We start from the raw sequence: 19156 nt of genomic DNA on the forward strand, positions 1-19156 counted from the left end.
AAACGGGTTCTTTTTAGCAAAAGACCCCGTTATCCATTAGTAATGGCTTGCACATTGGTCAACTCAAAAAATCAGCAGCAGTTTACTAAATGTAATAAACCACTGCCTCCACGCTTACTTAATATCTGGATTTTCAAAAATAATGTTAAGGCATTGTTATTTTAAAACCCCATGTATGTAACATTCTAACAACATTTTCAACAGAAACATTACACTATTAAAACGGCAAACACCATTCCGATTCAAAGGAAAAAAATATAGTCTGTATAAAAGTATATTTACTTGCACGGTTAAATATATAGTACATTTTATAGCACTCAATGCTTTTTGAACAATTGGATAAAAGGTTTAATCCTCAACTGACAACAGCAGGCAAAAAACACAGGCACAGGACAAACCCAGAATTAAACATTTTTATTTACAACTGTATATACAAGACACTGACAAATGAGAAATATAAAAACCTCTTCATTTGGCCAAGAGATAAAGGTAATACTGCCATTTGCAGCCAGTCAGGAGGGAAATTGGGTCAAATACATGTTCAAGTGAGAATATACCACCACCAAAAGAAAAAAGTAAAATAGTGGGACACACTTTACAGTGTATATTTGGGTAAAAATGGATTCTAATATTTTTTTGTGTAACATAAGAGATGGCTCTTAAGCATATATTGCTCACACTAGTCCATCTGACAAAAAAAAAAAATTTAAAGCTGGGGAGAGAAGGGCAACAGAAAAACTGGACAAATGAACTCTGGCTTCATAAATATTAAAGTATTCCAAAACTGAGTGAGACCTTTCTCTTCATGGGGTTCTCATTTCTCAAATTTGTATAATGTACAAAACATGGCAACCAAAATGTGCCTGTCACCTACTTAACGTTTCAAGTCTCTTCCAATTTGCTAAATGTCTAATTACACTTAGCAACGACAGGCAGGACCGTATGTGTTTTTCACATTTGAATACTGGAAGGAGGAGGTGATCAATAAATAGATCCATAATGTCATCCACATAACCACAGTTCTCTTTGGGGGGTGGGCATACCAAGGAGTTTCAATTGCAAACTGTAAAATAGATCTAACTTGGACAATTTTTTGAATGATAAGCTCCTCTCTTATCCACCCAAATCTGAAACCACTGAACTTGAACTGTGAAAGTAGGAGGGGGAAAAATCCATCCGTGACATTTTGAATATTCCTTCACACTGCTTTCCGATGATACTCTGGAGGAGCCACTTCATAGTCGCTGGCACTAAAGAGAGTAGAAGCATTTTTCACTAGATACCTGAAAAAGCACAAAAAGAGAGCTATAAATTATAAAATACTTCTAAAATTGACAATGCTTTTTTATTGAATTTATTAAAAGCAAATAACATTCCATACAATCAAGTCAAACTTAAAACTAAAATCAAATCAACCCCCATCCATGAGAAAGAGAGGAAGGCCAACAACCAGAGAGCTCTTAAGAGCAGTAAAGAGGGAAAGGAGTCGAGTCTCCCCCCCAATATAAATACTTATTCTAAAATGTTATTGATTAGGTCCTGCCAGGTTTTAAAAAAGTTTTGAACAGATCCTCTAAGTGAGAATTTTATTTTTTCCCATTTCCAATAGTATATAACAGCAGCTATCCACCGACCTAGAGGTGGGTTAGGATTCTTCCAGTTGAGCAAGTCAAGTCTACGTGCTAGTAGTGAAGTAAAGGCAATTACTGTAGTTTGTTTGTTTTACTCCACTTTAAGCCCATCTGGAAGAACACCAAACACAGCTGTTAATGGATTAGGAGGGATTGTGACACCAAAGCTGTCTGATAGGCATTTACAAGTTTGCATCCAGAACAATGCTAATTTGGTACACACCCAAAACATGTGGCCTAGTGAAGCTGAAGCTTGAGCACAACGTTCATAGGTTGGAACATTCCCTGGAAACATCTTGGAGAATTTCAGATGTGTTCGATAAAAGATTATAAAGTTGAATAATTCAATGTTTTGCACATATGGAGCAAGAGTGAATTCTGTGTGTGGCTGCCATCCACTCCGTTTCTGAAATGTTGAGTAAGAGATCCTCTTCATACTGTACTCGGAGATCTTTAAAAGAAAGGGACTTTAAAATGTTTGTATATATTATAGAAATGCTATCCGAGTCCCCAAGACTGATCAATCTCTCTTCTGGAATAGAAGTAGGTGGGAGGTGAGGAACACTGGGCAGATTTCGTTTAGCAAAGTTTCTAATTTGGAGATAGTGGAAACATTGTGTTGATGGGAGATTGAATTTGGAGTATAATTGTAAATAAGATGCAAAGACATTATTTATATACAAATCTCTAAATAATTTAATCCCACCCATTTTCCAAATATTAAATCTGTGCAAGTTCGAGAGGGTGGTAAAAGGTGGTTATCATATAGAGGTGCCACAGATAAAATAGTCTGTAACTTATTTTTTTTTAACACAAATATCATCATACATGCCCATCACTATCCCCTTGTCCCCAACCCATCCTATTACCTCTGAACCCACTTGTGACTTACCAATGATCTCATCCCTAGGTGAAATTCATTAAGCTGCATTATACAACAAGTGCCTAAACTGTGAGTTCTTACTTCAGAGAATACCACAACATTTTTGTTCTTAAAAACTGCCAATTTGATCTTCAGCTAAACAATACCTATAGATAATGGTAATATAATAAACATGGTGCCAATTTTATTTTGTAGCACATTGTATCATTTTAATAAACGTAACTGTAAATTTTGCATGTGGTAAAAGTAAGTTGGGGTGGCATGGTGGTGCAGTAGTAGCGCTGCTGCCTCGCAGTAAGGAGGCCTGTGTTTGCTTCATGGCCCCTTCGTGCGTGGAGTTTGCATGTTCTCCCCGTATCTGTGTGGGTTTCCTCCCACAGTCCAAAGAAATGCAGGTTAGATGTACTGGCGATTCTAAATTGTCCCTAGTGTGTGCTCCCTGCGGTGGGCTGGCACCCTGCCCAGGGTTTGTTGCAGCCTTGCGCTGTGTTGGCTGAGATTGGCTTCAGCAGATCCCCCGTGACCCTGTGTTAGGATACAGCAAGTTGGATAATGGATGGATGGAAAAGTAAGTTGACCCCTATATTTATTACTACCTCAAATACCTAAAATTAATATCACATGCACCAGATCTGGTGACAATGATTATATCATTAGAGAGGATCTTGGAGGAACCGATCTTATTTAATACTCAGACATTTAGTTTGCTCTTAGTTGTTGTTGTGTGTGTTATCACCATGCCTAAATCAAAAAAAGCTCTCAGAGGCCAATCAGTATGGGAGAGGATTTAGAAAGATCTCCAATCAACTGGAAGTCAACCATTTTAATTGCAGAAAAGATCATCTACAAGTGGAGAAGATTTCAAACAAATGCCAGTTCATCTAGGCAAGGCCACCCCAGAAGTTCGACCTAAGAGCAGAATGTAATAGACTGAAAAAAAAGTCTCTAAGAACTACAAAATTTCACTGCGAGATCTACAGGTTAGCGCTTGCCACTGGTGATGTCAAAGCACATAAGCTACTATTAGAAAAAAGCTGAAGAAATTAGATCTACATGGGAGATGTGCAAGGAGGAAACCTGCCCAGAAAGAAGAGCATCAGGAAAAGACTAAGTTTACCCACAGACACCTAGGCAAAGGTTGGGTTTATACTACAATGAGCTCTAGACAGACAAGCAAAGATTAATTCACCTTATACTCACTATACATCATGGTGATGGAAATGTTATAATTTGGGACTGATTTTGCTATAACAGGACTTGGGCAGCTAACCTTCATAGACTTCAATATGAAATCGCCATTGCTCCAAAGGACGGTTGAGGGTGATATGAGACTGTCAGAAGACTGAAGCTCAGCCAAAACTGGTCCTTGCAACATGACAATGACCCTATACAAAGAAATTGAGGGTTCTGGAATTTCTAAGTCAAAGGCCAGATCTGAATCCTATCAAGGTGCTTTGGGGGGATTGGAAACAGGTTATGAATGCAAAATACCCCTCAAACATCACACAGCTAAATGAACTACGCATGGAGGAGTAGGAAAAATGTTCTGAGTCAATGTCAATATTGAAGACAGGTGGACAATTATAAGAAATGCCTACTTTATTGCTTTATGCAATTTGTTTTCATAATGAACCTAAGTGAAGAATCGTGTCTGTCTGTCATAATATTTAATGAGTTTCTTTAAAGTCAAACATCCTCCAGGGGACAAATATAGTTCTATATATCTACACTAGCTGTGCTACTCAGCTTCGCCTGGGACACAGTTATCCTGCAACTGGTTAATCAGATGTATCAGAAGTACTACGTAACTACCCAAGTACTTTTCTATATAGTATGTTAGTATTTTGTTTTCTTTTACCAGGGTCTAATAGTATTATTTGACTTGAGCTTTCTGTTGATCCTGTTATATACAGTCCTTGGTGGAGTTGGTATGAAAGAGATTGCAGTAGAACTCTGCCTTAACGCGGTATTAGTAATGTTATATGGGTTATTTAAAGATGATTCATTCAGAGCTATAAATCTCTACTCTCTATTAGCATCAAAGCCTAAAATTAGTACTGACTCAGTATACAGTGGATTTGAATAAATATCTACTAATAAACAAAAAAACCTAATAATTATTTTTACTCACTGAATAGCACAATCCTGTTCTTTTCTCATCACATTCTGAGAAACAGCATCACATCAGTAAAGGGAGGGGGGGGTCTGGAGAGAGGGAATCACGCTTCATTCTGTTCAATTGTTGTTTGGCGCATCATTTAATTTGCTAAGTGCCGTTTTTTTTTTTTTCCTTTTGTTATCTTATTTCTTTTTTTAAACTTTAAAAAGCAATTAACGTTGAACATTGATTAGTATTGCAAACTGAATGACGATATACAGATGGACAACAGTGTTGGCGTTTTCAAAAGTACAAGGCTATATACACTGATAGATAAAAAAAAAAAAGTGGTATAATCTTCTAAAGTGTCATACCCCCAAGTCAACTGAAGTGATCTATAGCGCCATATAATATTTTTCCCCATTTCTAGATAGATAGATAAATACTTTATTAATCCCAAGGGGAATTTCACATAATCCAGCAGCAGCATACTGATATAAAAAACAATATTAAAGAGTAATAAAAATGCAGGTAAAAACAGACAATAACTTTGAATAATGTTAGCGTTTACCCTCCCGGGTGGAATTGAAGAGTCACATAGTGTGGCGGAGGAACATTCTCCTCAGTCTGTCAGTGGAGCAGGACGGTGACAGCAGTCTGTTGCTGAAGCTGCTCCTCTGCCTGGAGAGGACACTGTTCAGTGGATGCAGTGGATTCTCCATGATTGACAGGAGCTTGCTCAGCACCCGTTGCTCTGCCACAGATGTTAAATTGTCCAGCTTCATTCCTACAATACAGCCTGTCTTCCTCACAAGTTTGTCCAGATGTGAGGCGTCCTTCTTTATGCTGCCTCCTCAGCACATCACCACGTAGAAGAGGACACTCGCCACAACCATCTGGTAGAACATCTGCAGCACCTTATTGCAGATGTTGAAGGATGCCAATCTTCTAAGGAAGTATAGTCGGCTCTGACCTTTCTTACACAGAGCATCAGTATTGGCAGTCCAGTCCAATTTGTCATCCAGCTGCACTCCCAGATATTTAAAGGTCTGCACTCTCTGCACACAGTCACCTCTGATGATCACAGGGTCCATGAGGGGCCTGGGCCTCCCAAAATCTACCACCAGTTCCTTGGTCTTGCTGGTGTTCAGGTGTAAGTGGTTTGAGTCGCACCATTTAACAAAGTCTTTGATTAGCTTCCTATACTCTTCCTCCTGCCCACTCCTGATGCAGCCCACAATAGCAGTGTCATCAGCGAACTTTTGCACGTGCCAGGATTCTGAATCATATTGGAAGTCTGATGTATATAGGCTGAACAGGACCGGAGAAAGTACATTCCCCTGAAGCGCTCCTGTGTTGCTGACCACAATGTCAGACCTGCAGTTCACGAGACATACATACTGAGTTCTGTCTGTAAGATGGTCCACAATCCATGCCACCAGGTGTGAATCTACTCCCATCTGTGTCAGCTTGTCTCTAAGGAGCAGAGGTTGGATGGTGTCAGCTTGTCTCTAAGGAGCAGAGGTTGGATGGTGTTGAAGGTGCTAGAGAAGTCCAAAAGCATAATTCTTACAGCACCACTGCCTTTGTCCAAGTGGGAGAGGGATCGGTGTAGCATATAGATGATGGCATCCTCCGCTCCCACCTTCTCCTGGTATGTGAACTGCAGAGGGTAGAGGGCGTGGCGGACCTGTGGCCTCAGGTGGTGAAGCAGCAGCTGCTCCATGGTCTTCATCACATGTGACGTCAGAGCGACAGGCCAGAAGTCATTCAGCTCACTAGGACGTGATACCTTTGGGACTGGGGTGATACAAGATGTTTTCCAAAGCCTCGGGACTCAGGTTGAAGATGCGCTGTATAGGACTCCCCAGTTCCAGCGCACAGGCCTTCATCTCTAACAGCACTCATTTCACCATGGATACCCACCCCTATCCCCGCTCTTTTAATTGTGCTTTATTCATGAAGGGGGAACTTTTACACACTTCAAATGCTGTCAAAGAACTTTAAAAGGTAAAACTGGGTGCCAAGGCAATAAATGTTGAGAAACATTACTTAAATAAATACTGAGATAATTAAATTTTTACTCCAAAGTTACTAAGGTGTTATTTAAAAAAAAAAAAAACGCAAAAAGCAGCAGTTGCTTCCTTTGACGACATGCTATGTTTGTTGATTCTCTTATTTGAACTCTGTGCAATGCTAATGTGTGGAGAATCACACTGGTTGATAGGAAATGTAGTCCATACATCAGTATTCACACAAGGTGGCCAAAAAGATGGGGGTTTAATATATATTAGATAACTTTTTTTTCACAGCAACAGTTGAGCAAAATTGACTACACTCATAGCCACAGAGCCTGGCAAGCAATTGTTAAATGCGTCTTTTAGCTTCAATGATCTTTGCTCCTTTCACTTAACTTATGCAGACTGTCCTCGGTACATTATAATGCGCCACTCACTAGAGCACGGGTGTCAAACTCCAGGCCTGGAGGGCCGCAGTGGCTGCAGGTTTTCTTTCTAACTCTTTTCCTAATCAGTGTCCAGTTTTCACTGCTAATTAGCTTCTTTTCCCTATATTTTAATAGCCCTGCTTTTAAGGATTAAGTCTTCTGAATTGATTCTTTTCTTCATTAGATGACAGCCAAACAGAAATGAGACTTGAAACAAGCCAGCAGATGACCAGCTAAATTGGGGCTTCAAACTCCAACCAGTTCCTTAATGAGAAGCTGATTCCTGCTGTTAATTAAACCCGTTATTCAATTCCATGGCTTGTTGCTGCTCTCTTTTTGCCACAGCAGACATTTCCAAAACTGTTGATATTCTGTTTTTATCTAAAAACTCCTAAAATGTTTTGGTAACCTGAGTGACCAACCTTACTGAGACCTTCATCTTTATTTTCAGATTTTGTTTGATGGGTACAGGTGAGCTGGTCATCCCTTGTTTTATGTTTCATTACTGCCCGGCTGCTAATTAAGGAACAAACAACTAAGGGCCTGAGTCAAGCTAATTAAAGCTAAGGCTAAAGAAGTTAATTAGCATCACAAACTGGTCACTAATTAAGAAGACAGTAAGAATGAAAACCTGCAGCCACTGTGGCCCTCCAGGACTGGAGTTCAACACCCTTGCACTAGAGAGAGGTTAATGATAAACACTAACAAATAAATGTGTGCTAGTGAAATTTACTTTTGTCTACAGTATCACTGAATGTTAATCAAATCTGTCAAAGGCATTTTTGTGGTTTTTTGAGATTAAGGTATTTTGTTTTTTTTTCTTTTTTACCCCTTATACTGATATATCAAAATGTCCTTTCTTGGCAGATACCTACTACCCTAGACGGTAGCACCCTACCAAATTTGAGCTTTTTAACTAAATATGAAATTGTGCTTGTGACTGAGTAGAGAGAGAGAGAGAGAGAGAGAAAGATAGAGGATGGGTTTCCTTCAGCAAATAAATTTTTACTGTCCACATGACTACGCTTAAATATATTTTTCTTGGATAGACTAAAACTACTGCATAGTACTATAGATATTTAGTACCACATAGCTACTTTTATTTTAATCATGTTGATGGGTTATGAGTCATCTGCGGGGCATTCCCTTTAAACCCAGTTAACTGACAACTGCTTGTATATGATGTATGAGAGATTATCAGATACTGTTAAATTCCATACTAAGAAGATTATTCAAAATTATTTTAAATTGGGGTGTCAAACTCAAGGCCCACAGGCCAGATCCAGCCCTTGGACCTTTTTGAAGTGGCCAGTTCGTCAATACTCAGAGCATATGGTCTGCAATGATCAGTTTTCTCAAGGAACCCCCCCTTAACGTTCATTTCAGATGCAAATTGTATCCATGTATAACTTGGATGGATTACATTTACACCTGTCTTTAGAATGTGCCACCAGTGTCTGCCCGTGTCCATCATTTAGAAAATGTAGCAGTAGTTGTTTGTTAATATATTGCAGTCTGAGCTAGGTATTATAAAGCATTATTTTTAACCTTTAATAAAAGTTTAACACACATGCTTTAAATCAGATAATTCAGTTTGCACATATATATTCATGTAACAATATTTAAACACCACGCATAACATTTGCCACAAACACTTTCTTCAAAAATATCTGATCCGCTGTAATCCATGTTAGGCCTCGACTAATGATTTATTCCAAGTAAAATAAAAGGCTTTGATACGAAAGTAGTAGAAGATTATTAGTCTCATATTGCAAAAACTGATTTCTGCTCAGAGACACGTACAACTGAAACATTATCTTTTGGAATTGCCGTGACAGCGTCAGCAAAAATAATGAAAACATTAGCCAAAGATACATAAAACAAAAACAAACCTAAGGAAATGTATCACCATTCAGCTTCTGCAGAATAAAACAGAACTATGTTGACTACAGGAATTCCTGCTGGCTATATGGCACCATATGTGACACTGTGAGAATTTCAGATGTTTTACGGAGAAATCATTAATTAAAAAGGTATACTGTATAAATGTGGTACAGCAAACACTTTGAGACTTTGTGCTGCAGGTTTGACAGGCCAAGTGGCAGTAAGAAAGCCAATCCATTAAAGGACAAAATAAGCCTTGCCTGACCCATGAAATACCAGCTGTGGACTACTGTATACTAGAAGAAAGTCTTCTGGACCAATGAATCAAAACTTGAAACCTTCAGTTCATCATGCAGGGGGTTTGTACACCGTCCAGTTGGTGAAAGGACGGTTTCTCACTGTGTGACACCAACTGTCAAACATGAAGGAGGAAGTGTAATGGTCTGGGGTTCTTTTGCTGGAGGCAGAGTTGGTGATTTACACAGAGTGACTGACATTTTGAATCAAAAGGGTTACCACAGTTTGGCTGTTACATCAGCAAAATTGGCTACTTCGATGAATAGAAAATATGAATGCAACTTTGTACACTTAATGATTCACTGACTTTTTAAATTTGCCATTGCTTATTTGTTCTGTAGCTTATTTTCATGAAACATTAAGCCATTAAACTGTGCACATTTCCATAAAAATTGAAAAAACTGAGGTGTTCTAAAAACTTTTGACTGGCAGTGTAAGTGTGCCAAATCTTACCAAAATGTAATGCAAATGCACCTCTAAAAGGGACCCAATAAGTTGGCGATTGTAGCATAAACACCAAGTCATAATGTATGGAGCTGCTTTGTGCCAAGTTAATGATCGGAAGAAGCACAACACTATTGCTACAACTACCACTACACCCAAAGCACTCCATGAGGCAAGAAAACTGTAGACACATGCAAATTAAAGAATAAAACTCTTACTTTAAAAAATCCTGGAGGTAATTCAATAAAAGTGCTAGACTCTTCTCATCCAGTGGGGTATATGCCAGCATGGCCCCAATTCGAACTAAAAACAAGTACAAAATGCATTATTTCACAAATCTGCAAACCACCATTCAAGTATAAATGCTTGTACCATGCAGTAAAAAAATATATTAATTATAATGTTTTACATCTGCAAAACAAATAAATACAGTAACAGTATTAAAACTGGCCCATGTTAACATAAAAAAATCTTTTGCTACTGCCCTCAGTACAGCACATTTCCCAGAATTTCTGAACCAGCTAAAACTCAATGCTTACCAGTAGAGATTTTCATCACAAAGTCACAAAAAACAAAACAGTCCGTTTTCAAAAAATACTGCCATGTACACAGCTAGCAGCCAGATGGATTATCCTTTCGTTGCTAAAAGGGGGGTGTTTTAAGGTTTTCTGTGATGCATTTGTAATCTAAAACTGTAAAGTACTGAAATCAGGTTTTTTATGTTGTAAAATACACAAACTATGAGTAGCTTTCAAGATTTTACCTACTTTGACAAAATACATTTAATCAGAACTTGTCTCTTCCTAATTGAATTAAAGTATAATTCACCAATTTAAACATATTAAAAGAAAACATCCATGCAGAAAAACACACATGGCAGGGCTTCCCCTGTATTTGGATTTAGTGGGCTGACCACCCAATAATCTGAACCACCTGCCTAGACATTCATAGGCACCAAGAGAGTTCCCCAAGGGCAATGCCCCTTTTGTCAAAAAAAGAACAAAGCTGACCATGACCAACTGGAAAAACCAGGTGAGCTCTGAAGTCCTTTCTCTTTCAACAGAGACCAAAAGAACAACTGTTTGAACAAAACAAGGGTGCCCATGTTTGGCAATGAGACAAAACAACCTATCACCAACAGAAATGTATCCCTATTGTCAGATATGGTGGTGGGAGTGCCCTTGTATAGGGCTGCTGTCTACTCTTACTCTGGCACTGGACAACCCAACATTGTTGAAGAAATCATGAATTCTTAAAACATACTTGAGGATTCCAGAGAGGTTTATCAGGCCACAAGTCTCAAGACTAACCCTGGACAGAGTAAAGATTTCAACGAGACAATGATCCTAAACATTCAAATTCACTAAAGAAAACCATGGGAAGAAAAAGTTCTATGTTCTGGTATGATTAACCCAAAGTCCTAACCTGAATCCTACTGAAATGCATTGGCAAGACCTGGACAGCTCCTCAAGTAAGTAGTCCGTCAGACCTCACAGAGCTTGAAAAGTTTAGTTTAAAAAAAAATTAAAATAAATCTAAGACAGAATAGTTGGCTACAGAAGGTAACATGAAGTTACACCCATGTTATTGACTGAAAAGGTTTAAATTTTGCCAACAAAATTATCATTGTTTTGTTAAAATATAACAGTCTAATATTCTTCAAGTTCAAATACCTTTGTATGCAAAGTTTATTAATTGCCATCTAGAATAAAGATCCTAAAGAGTTCAATGACTTTCAAACATGACAGCAAGTATACCACTTGCAGGGATACCACTGGAATAACCTCTAGGAAGTTAATGAATAGAAAAGAAATATAATGGATAGTTTTTCTTTGTTTGGTAAAAATAACCTAATGGCTCATTTGTAAAAGAAGAGTATATCAACAATTCTTGGTCTAATATTTAGTGGGTAAAAGAAGTACTACTAATGAGCAGTGGCACACTAAGAAACAGAGTGCAATCAAGCAATCCAGTCACACTAAAATACAAGGCTGTAATGCAGTTGAGAACTTAACTACACTTTAGTAATACTGACTTTAGTACATTTCTTACCAAATAATCGTAGGAGGTGTGGTGCACCATAAATCTGTGACATTGGTGCATCTGGGTGATCTGCCAAAATCTCTGCATATTGTGGCCTCTCAAATTTATATAATAATTGTGTTCCCAGCATTACATTGAAGTACTCACGAATTCCAGCTACAACTTCATTAACAGCATACTCCCTGTTTTAAAAGAAAGAAACAAACTAATTGCAGGACATTTAATTTGGCTTAAGAAGTTCTTTCAGACAGTTCCTTATGCTTTCTGGGACATAAAGAGCTTAAATGTTAATTTCTACCTATATGAAAAGGTTAATGAATGAAGCCAAAAGGAAACTGTTAGGATCACGTGTTAAATTTAAAATTCTAACCACTTACTGCAAGACCTGCCTAATCCAATTAAAGGTATAATAAAAAAAAAACAATTAAAACTGTAAATAATTCAAAAATTTAATATAAACTTGTCCCATATTAAACATTCAACAAATAAGTTTTAACTAGCTTACATAAAAGGGCAATTGGAGCTGTAACCTTCATGCCATGGCAAGAAAACAAGAGAGAGTTAAGTATTTAGAGAAACAGAAGTGTTAAGTCAGCCTTTTCTACTTAACTGCAAAACAGGGAGACATTTCATTTGTATAAAAGTTACTGTACAATGTAATTTTTTTCCTCCATAAACACACTCACTTATTATCAGAATTTCCTCTAGACTTCTTATAGTTTCCATAATCTTCCAAGATGGTATCAACATTTTTTTTGGCAGGAAGATGAAACAACTGAAATAACAAATGAAATTCAAGTAAATGATTTAGCATTATAAGTAATAGCGAAAGACCATGTTGCCAGAGAAAGGAAGAAATTAAGGGTGGCTTGGAATACAATTTAACATTGACAACTTTTATTACACTTTCTTGACAAAACAGGAGTAATCTTGTATTAGAAAAGAAGAATGTGTAACTATGCCAAGTCTATCATAATGTGGTGCTTCGTCCTTTAGTGCTTATAATTCTAAGGGAGTTGTGCAATGCTACATCTGAACAGATCTATATATTTGACAAGTATACACAGTTAGGGCAGGGGCCACTACCTACACCACCACTCAGCAAGTCACAACATACATAGATTAGCATGGGGCCCCCGGGCAACTGCCCAGCATGCCCGTGCGTTAAGACGGCCCTGACTTAGGGGACATCTTATTGCTCTGATAAAGTATGCAATTCCACACTATTTAACACAGTTTCCGTTTGCAATTCCACCCTGTTTCTAACACAGTTTTATTTTGTGTCTGCAGGTCAGAGGGACTTCAGTTGGAAGATGAAGGACTTCCTCTCCACCCAGGAAACCCTGGGAGACCAATATATAAACTATGCGGCTACCAGAAGTCACTCCTCACTATCCATTTATCCTTTGTAGTAGACATCGCTATTTGCAAATTACTCAACTTGGCTTTATTTTAGCATTTCCCTTTCATCTGGAATGCCAAGTTGGCTATATTTAGGTACTACTGGCATTTCTCTAGATTAGCTTGTTGAAATCTGGAAATCACCTTTATTTTATTTTTCCTGAAATGGTCTTAAATGTTGCTCAAGTGGAAGCATTAGAACATCTATACAAGTTTATTTCTATCCATTTAACAGTAACACTCAGCTGAGACTATTCCACATTCATGTTAATACACCATCTATTGGAATGTATTTTTGTAATACATGTAGTAATAAATTGCTTTGCAATTTTTATTTTAAGAGTTGGCATATCTCATACATTAGCGATGCGGTTGATAATCCTGTACCAAAAAGCTGTATAACTGAGACAACAAACTAAAACTTAATTTAAGAGAATTTGTAACTAGAAAAAAAAAAATACTGAAAACATGGAAAAAAGAGGGATTACTGATCTCAATCAAATCAATTAAACATTTTGGTAATGTATTTATATAGTGAAATGAGAGTAATAATACTACTACATTTTATTTATATGGCGCCTTTCCCATGCTCAAGGCATATATTAGGAGTAGGAATATATCATATGAATAAACTCCATCAAGTTATAAAGAGGGCATGCTAGCCTCTCAGAATAATTACTAATTATCTAACTAATTAATAGTCATTACTTAAGATAAATATGAAACTAACCTGATCAACTTTATTATGTTCTGTGAAATATTGTCAAAAAATAAATATTTCAACACATACAATGAACTATAAGGGTGCAGTTCATTGTGCTGTTTTATGCACAAAACACACTACGTGTACAGTACATTTGACCTATGCTGCATGAGTTTAGCAATAGTTATGTTTTATTGTTATATCAAAACATTGTAGTGAGGGGATTCATTAAGCCATGTAATTACTGTACATCCTTAATACACCAAAAAAAAAAACCTGAAGAGACATAAGGTGGAAAAACAGAAGTGTGCACAATTATCCATACTGTAGCCAGTACAAAGATGACCAAGTTCCATGATGTACCATTAATGAAGATTTAAAGTTACTCGTACCAATAATAAAGAAATCTAGTTTATTCTGCTCCTTTCAGAGTGCACTTTTACACAGCAATATTCACTTTTACACCTCAAACTCAAAACTAATTAAAGGTCAAAATTGCAACATACAGTTCAGAAAGAGTACTGGTGTGAATACAGTTTATGTTATTGTTCACACTTTATTTGCTGACTGGTTTGATGATTTAATCAAACAAATATTTACTGTGAGCATTAAAAAGTGACACATTAAGTCCATGATGTACAATGGTTAATACAGCCAATATATAAAACCAACAAATCAGTTCCATTGTAAATATATTTTTAAACTATGCTTTTATTGTAACTGTTCATGTGGAGAAACACATGCCCATCATCTAAATCTGACAATGTGCAAGTTTACATCACACATTAATGTTTATGGTTTCAATTTTAAAATTAATTCTGTTTTATGTCACCATACTAACTCCTACCTGTTTCTGCCTGGTAATCAAGTCCCAGTCATCAACAAGCCAAGGCTTTAATTCTTCTGGAATCTTTACTTTAACTTCCACTCTGTTCATAAACGTTTCCTCCTATAAAGAAAAAAAATGAAATAGAAAAATTTGCTGCTCATTGCAACAGCAGTAGAAAACTTTGTCGGTCATAACTCAAAGCAATAGGCACAAGAGAGCACTCTAACTTGGGAAAATATTACAAAGAACCATATGCAGACATATACATACAATTTGTTCTGTAGTTAATGAAATTTCATGTTTTAAGGATTTTGATCATACTGCACCTTACAAAATATAGAATAGGGCAAACAGAAAACCTACACTTTCTACAGTGGGGTCAACTCGTGCTCTCTTCTTCCTCGGAGGTTGAGGCATCTCACTGTTGCTAGTCCCCTCACCTGCTCCTGGAGCTTCATAGAAAGTAAGAAATGCCAGAACACTTTAGTGAAGTACAAAATTAACCTAAAAACATACTGCATCAAAATGGATTGTGCACTTGAACTTCAGAAGCTAGTCAACCGTTTTCCTCATATATCACTATAATTTTACAAAAATAAAATATACAATCTATATTTATTACTAGTAAGACAATACGGTTACATGGAAGTCTGGGTAACCCTGGTCAGATTGCTTGTTTCAATGAGTCTCTGCCCTAGAAGTTAAGACAACCACTGTAAGCTACAAACTTAAACATTGCATTACATATTTCTGCACATGTGGATTTTCACTTGCTATAAAAAGAGAAATGACCAAAACTGGAATAGTATAACAAAACTAACAAAAAAAAAAAAAACAAAAAAAAAAAACACAACAATACCATTTTGGAAAAATTAAACTAATCTAGATCAATTTCCCCAGGTGATAATAAACCCATTACAATTTTCCTCACAGATCACTAGGTAAGCACAAGGCTGTCACTTCATATTATATAGAATATAACAACAAAACAAAACTTACTTTTCTGCTTGTTCTTTTTTGTTTTCCTAAAGTAGAAAAAAATATTAATTTTCAAAATTAGAGTTTACACTTTATTAATTAGTTCTGAAGCAAGCAATAACAAGTTAAATGTAAACAAGCATAAAATTAAACTTTGTTTGACTAATATTCACACCCAACATTAAAGTAAACTTAGACAAAATCATCCACAATATAATTCAATACTTTATTAAAACACTGAAGTGGTTAGTGCGGTCTTGTCACAGTTTCAGCATCATGGGCTAAAATCCCATGCTGTGTTGTCATCCTGGTGGAGCCTGAATGTTGCAAGTATTTGAATAGATTTTTCTTCTGTTTTTCTTTGAACATGCCACAAATATTTATATTTGAGCCAATTTAAAATTGCTAGATAAGCCATGTCAAAGACAGAAAATGCAAGAGCAGGCCATGAAATGAGCCTGCAACCTGTCTAGCTTTGGTTCTTACCTTGCACCTAATGCAGCTGGGATTGGCCCTGTCCCCCTATGACCCTAAACTGGATAAAGCAGGCCTGAGAATGTTGTGTTATACATTTTGAATAAGCCTAAACCCATCATCCATAAACATATCCCATCACCATCATGTTTTATATTTCATTGTTATATACTATACCACTCTACAGTATGTGGTATTTTAAATTTGTTTAGTCAAAAAAAAAAAAAAACATTCATAGTTCTACAATGTCAAAAAGCAAAACGCTTAACAGGATTCCTAGCTACCTCTAGAATAATAGATACAAAGAATGAAAAATCACAGTGCACACCATGGTGTGAAGTTAAAACAAAAATTAGAATTGAGGTTGCCATGGTAAAGACAGTATTACACTAATAGCTTAATATTTATTAACAAATGTAGGTATTACAATTGAGTACAGTTTATATATCATACAAACACACACACCAATCAGGAACTGGTCACCCTTGTTCTGCAAAAATAGCTCTAACCCGCTGAGGCATGGACTACAAAAGAACTTCGAAGACATCCTGTGGTATGTGGCACCAAGACTTAGCAGCAGATCCTTTAAGTCCTGTAAGTTACAAGGTGGGGCCTCCATGAATTAGACTTGTTTTACCAGTACATCCCATGGATGCTTTACTGGATTAAGACCTATTGAATTTGAGGATTAAACTGACACCTTGAACTCTGTCATGTTCCTCAAAACTTTCCTACACAATGTATCCAGTGTGGTAGGGCACATTATCTGACTGAAAGAGACTGCGATCAGGGAATACTGTTGCCATGACAGGGTGCATGTGGTCTGCAGCAATCTTTAGGTAGGTGGTACATGTCAAAGTAACATCCACGTGATTTCCAGGACAACTCAAGGTTTACCAGAAGAACACTTGCCCAAAGCATCACAATGCCTCTGCCAGCTTGTCTTCTTCCCATTGTACATCCTGCTGTAATCTATTCCCCAAGTAAATGACACTCACACCCTACTGTCCTCATGATCAAAGAGAAAATGCAATTCATTAGACCAAGCCACAGTGCTCACTGCAGGTATAGTTGATGATCGACAGGAGTCAGCATTGGCACTCTGACCTGTCTGCAGAAAGCTGTGACACACTGTGTTCTAAAACCTCTCTCATGGCCAGCATTACATTTTTCAGGAATTTGTGCTGCCTTTGCTCTCCATATACATTACGAAGCCTTGGGTGCCCATGACCCTGTTGCCGGTTCACTGGTTGCCCTTCCTTAGGCCACTTTTGGTAGGTACTAGCACCTGCTTAAGGGAAACATCACACAATATTTGCAGTTTTGGAGATACTCTGACTAAGTCATCTAGCCATCACAATTTGACCGATTTTAAAGTCGCTCAGATCCTTATGCTTGTCCGTTTTTTCCGGCTTCAAACACATGACTTTTAAGAGCTGACTGTTCACTTGCTGCCTAATATATCCTACTCCTTGACAGGTTTCATTATAACGAGATAATCAATATTATTCACTTCACCTTTCAATGGTTTAAATGTGGTGGCTGATCGGTGAAATACAAATAAATTCTTGCTTTGGAAATACTGAACATGTATCATAAAATTGCTCAAAATAAACCTTAATTAAAATAAATCTAAAATAAAAATTCCCATCATCAATTCAGCCAGATTTAGTTACCACCTGGTTCTGCTAGAGTTATGATACTAAGATGGTAATGAAAAAGACCAATAGAGTTTTGATAGAATTATTTTAAAAAAGAAACCAAGTAATGGTACTCTGAATTTAAATTACCAAAGTTCTGATTAAAGTTTATAATATTCACAACAAAAACTATTTAAGTAGAAAATAAATACATAAATATGGAACTACGTAAACAGATTAATTGTTATTTACTAAAATTAAACAATAGCATTAAACAGAAGTGGAACAACCCAAACACGGCAGGAACAGACTTGGATCCTTCAGAAGAGCATTTGTAATTTTGACAGCTTCTTCAACTTTATGGGAACTTATTTTTCACTTCCTTTGGCAATGTACACTTCTCTCTAATCTACATACAGCTTCACATTTTTGCTGCGGTCTTCATTCTCATTGAATGAGGTGTGACACGGAGTCCACCCAAAATTGCAAGCTGTAGTTTAAAAACAACATTTAAGGTTTATATCCTCACAGGTGGTGCAGTAGTAGTGCTGCTGCTGCTTTGCAGTAAGGAGACTGTGGAATATTGTGGGTTCACTTCCCGGTTCCTCCCTGTGTGGATAGCGCTTCGAGTACTGAGAAAAGCGCTATATAAATGTAATGAATTATTATTATTTCATCAAGTAAGACAAAAGATTCTTGAATTATTTTAAACCACTATACCCCAGGTTATAAAGAATTAAGTCAACTTCTGTGAGAAGACAGGCCTCAACTTCAGTTCACATGTACATACAGCAAGAGCTGGCAGCATAACATTTAAAAATAAATGTAATTATTTATATGTATCTCTCTATATATTTTAATATTTCTGAATAATGGAATTATATACCTGTATTTCACCACTATGTCAGGTTATTTAAAGGAAACATTAAGGATGAAAAGGATGAAAGGATATAAAGGACAGCTAAGGATGAAAAGGATATAAATTTATTTTCATTTGTTTGCTTAAGCAAAAAAAAAAAAATAATAAAATAAATTCCTGGATGGATCATTCCAAATTTTAATTGAAAGACTCATCCTTCTGAAGAATACCTAATCGTCCACCCCAGTGTAGCCTCCACAAATCATCTTTTACTTGAGTGAGTCTACTGGCCATAAAGTTCCTGTGCATCTCTGCCAACGTCCCAGTCAGATTGTGTTTTCAGCATAGCTGGCAACATGGTACCCTGATATACTGCATCCCAAAGTCATAGATAGTCTAGAAATACTAGTTTTTCAACCAAAACTTATAAATGAAAAAAAAATCCTGTTTACTATACAAGACCAATATGCTATTCCTTTTATTGTTTACACACAATTTAAATCACTCTCATTTAATTCATGCAACTGTTGGTTGGTATAGCAATTG

The 19156-nt window shown here is 36.9% G+C and overlaps 1 protein-coding gene across 3 annotated transcripts in view; it reads right to left on the minus strand.

Moving 5' to 3' along the window:
- Positions 1-399: 399 nt before the first annotated feature.
- The window catches only part of morf4l1 (mortality factor 4 like 1), a 47995-nt gene continuing 29238 nt past the window's right edge, over positions 400-19156 (minus strand). For 2 of the 3 annotated variants that reach the window (XM_039773230.1, XM_039773229.1), the window contains exons 6-12: positions 15659-15684; positions 15023-15111; positions 14678-14779; positions 12413-12501; positions 11736-11908; positions 9902-9986; positions 400-1283 (exon numbers count right to left, since the gene is read on the minus strand). In XM_039773230.1, coding sequence (XP_039629164.1) covers positions 1199-1283; positions 9902-9986; positions 11736-11908; positions 12413-12501; positions 14678-14779; positions 15023-15111; positions 15659-15684 — 649 coding nt within the window. In that variant the 3' untranslated portion in view covers positions 400-1198. Of the gene's footprint in view, positions 1284-9901; positions 9987-10029; positions 10376-11735; positions 11909-12412; positions 12502-14677; positions 14780-15022; positions 15112-15658; positions 15685-19156 lie in introns of those variants that run through there. The other variant, XM_039773231.1, reaches the window with a different exon arrangement.

The sequence above is a fragment of the Polypterus senegalus genome, chromosome 12 (genome assembly GCF_016835505.1).
Source record: "Polypterus senegalus isolate Bchr_013 chromosome 12, ASM1683550v1, whole genome shotgun sequence".
In the NCBI taxonomy this organism is placed as follows: domain Eukaryota; kingdom Metazoa; phylum Chordata; class Cladistia; order Polypteriformes; family Polypteridae; genus Polypterus; species Polypterus senegalus.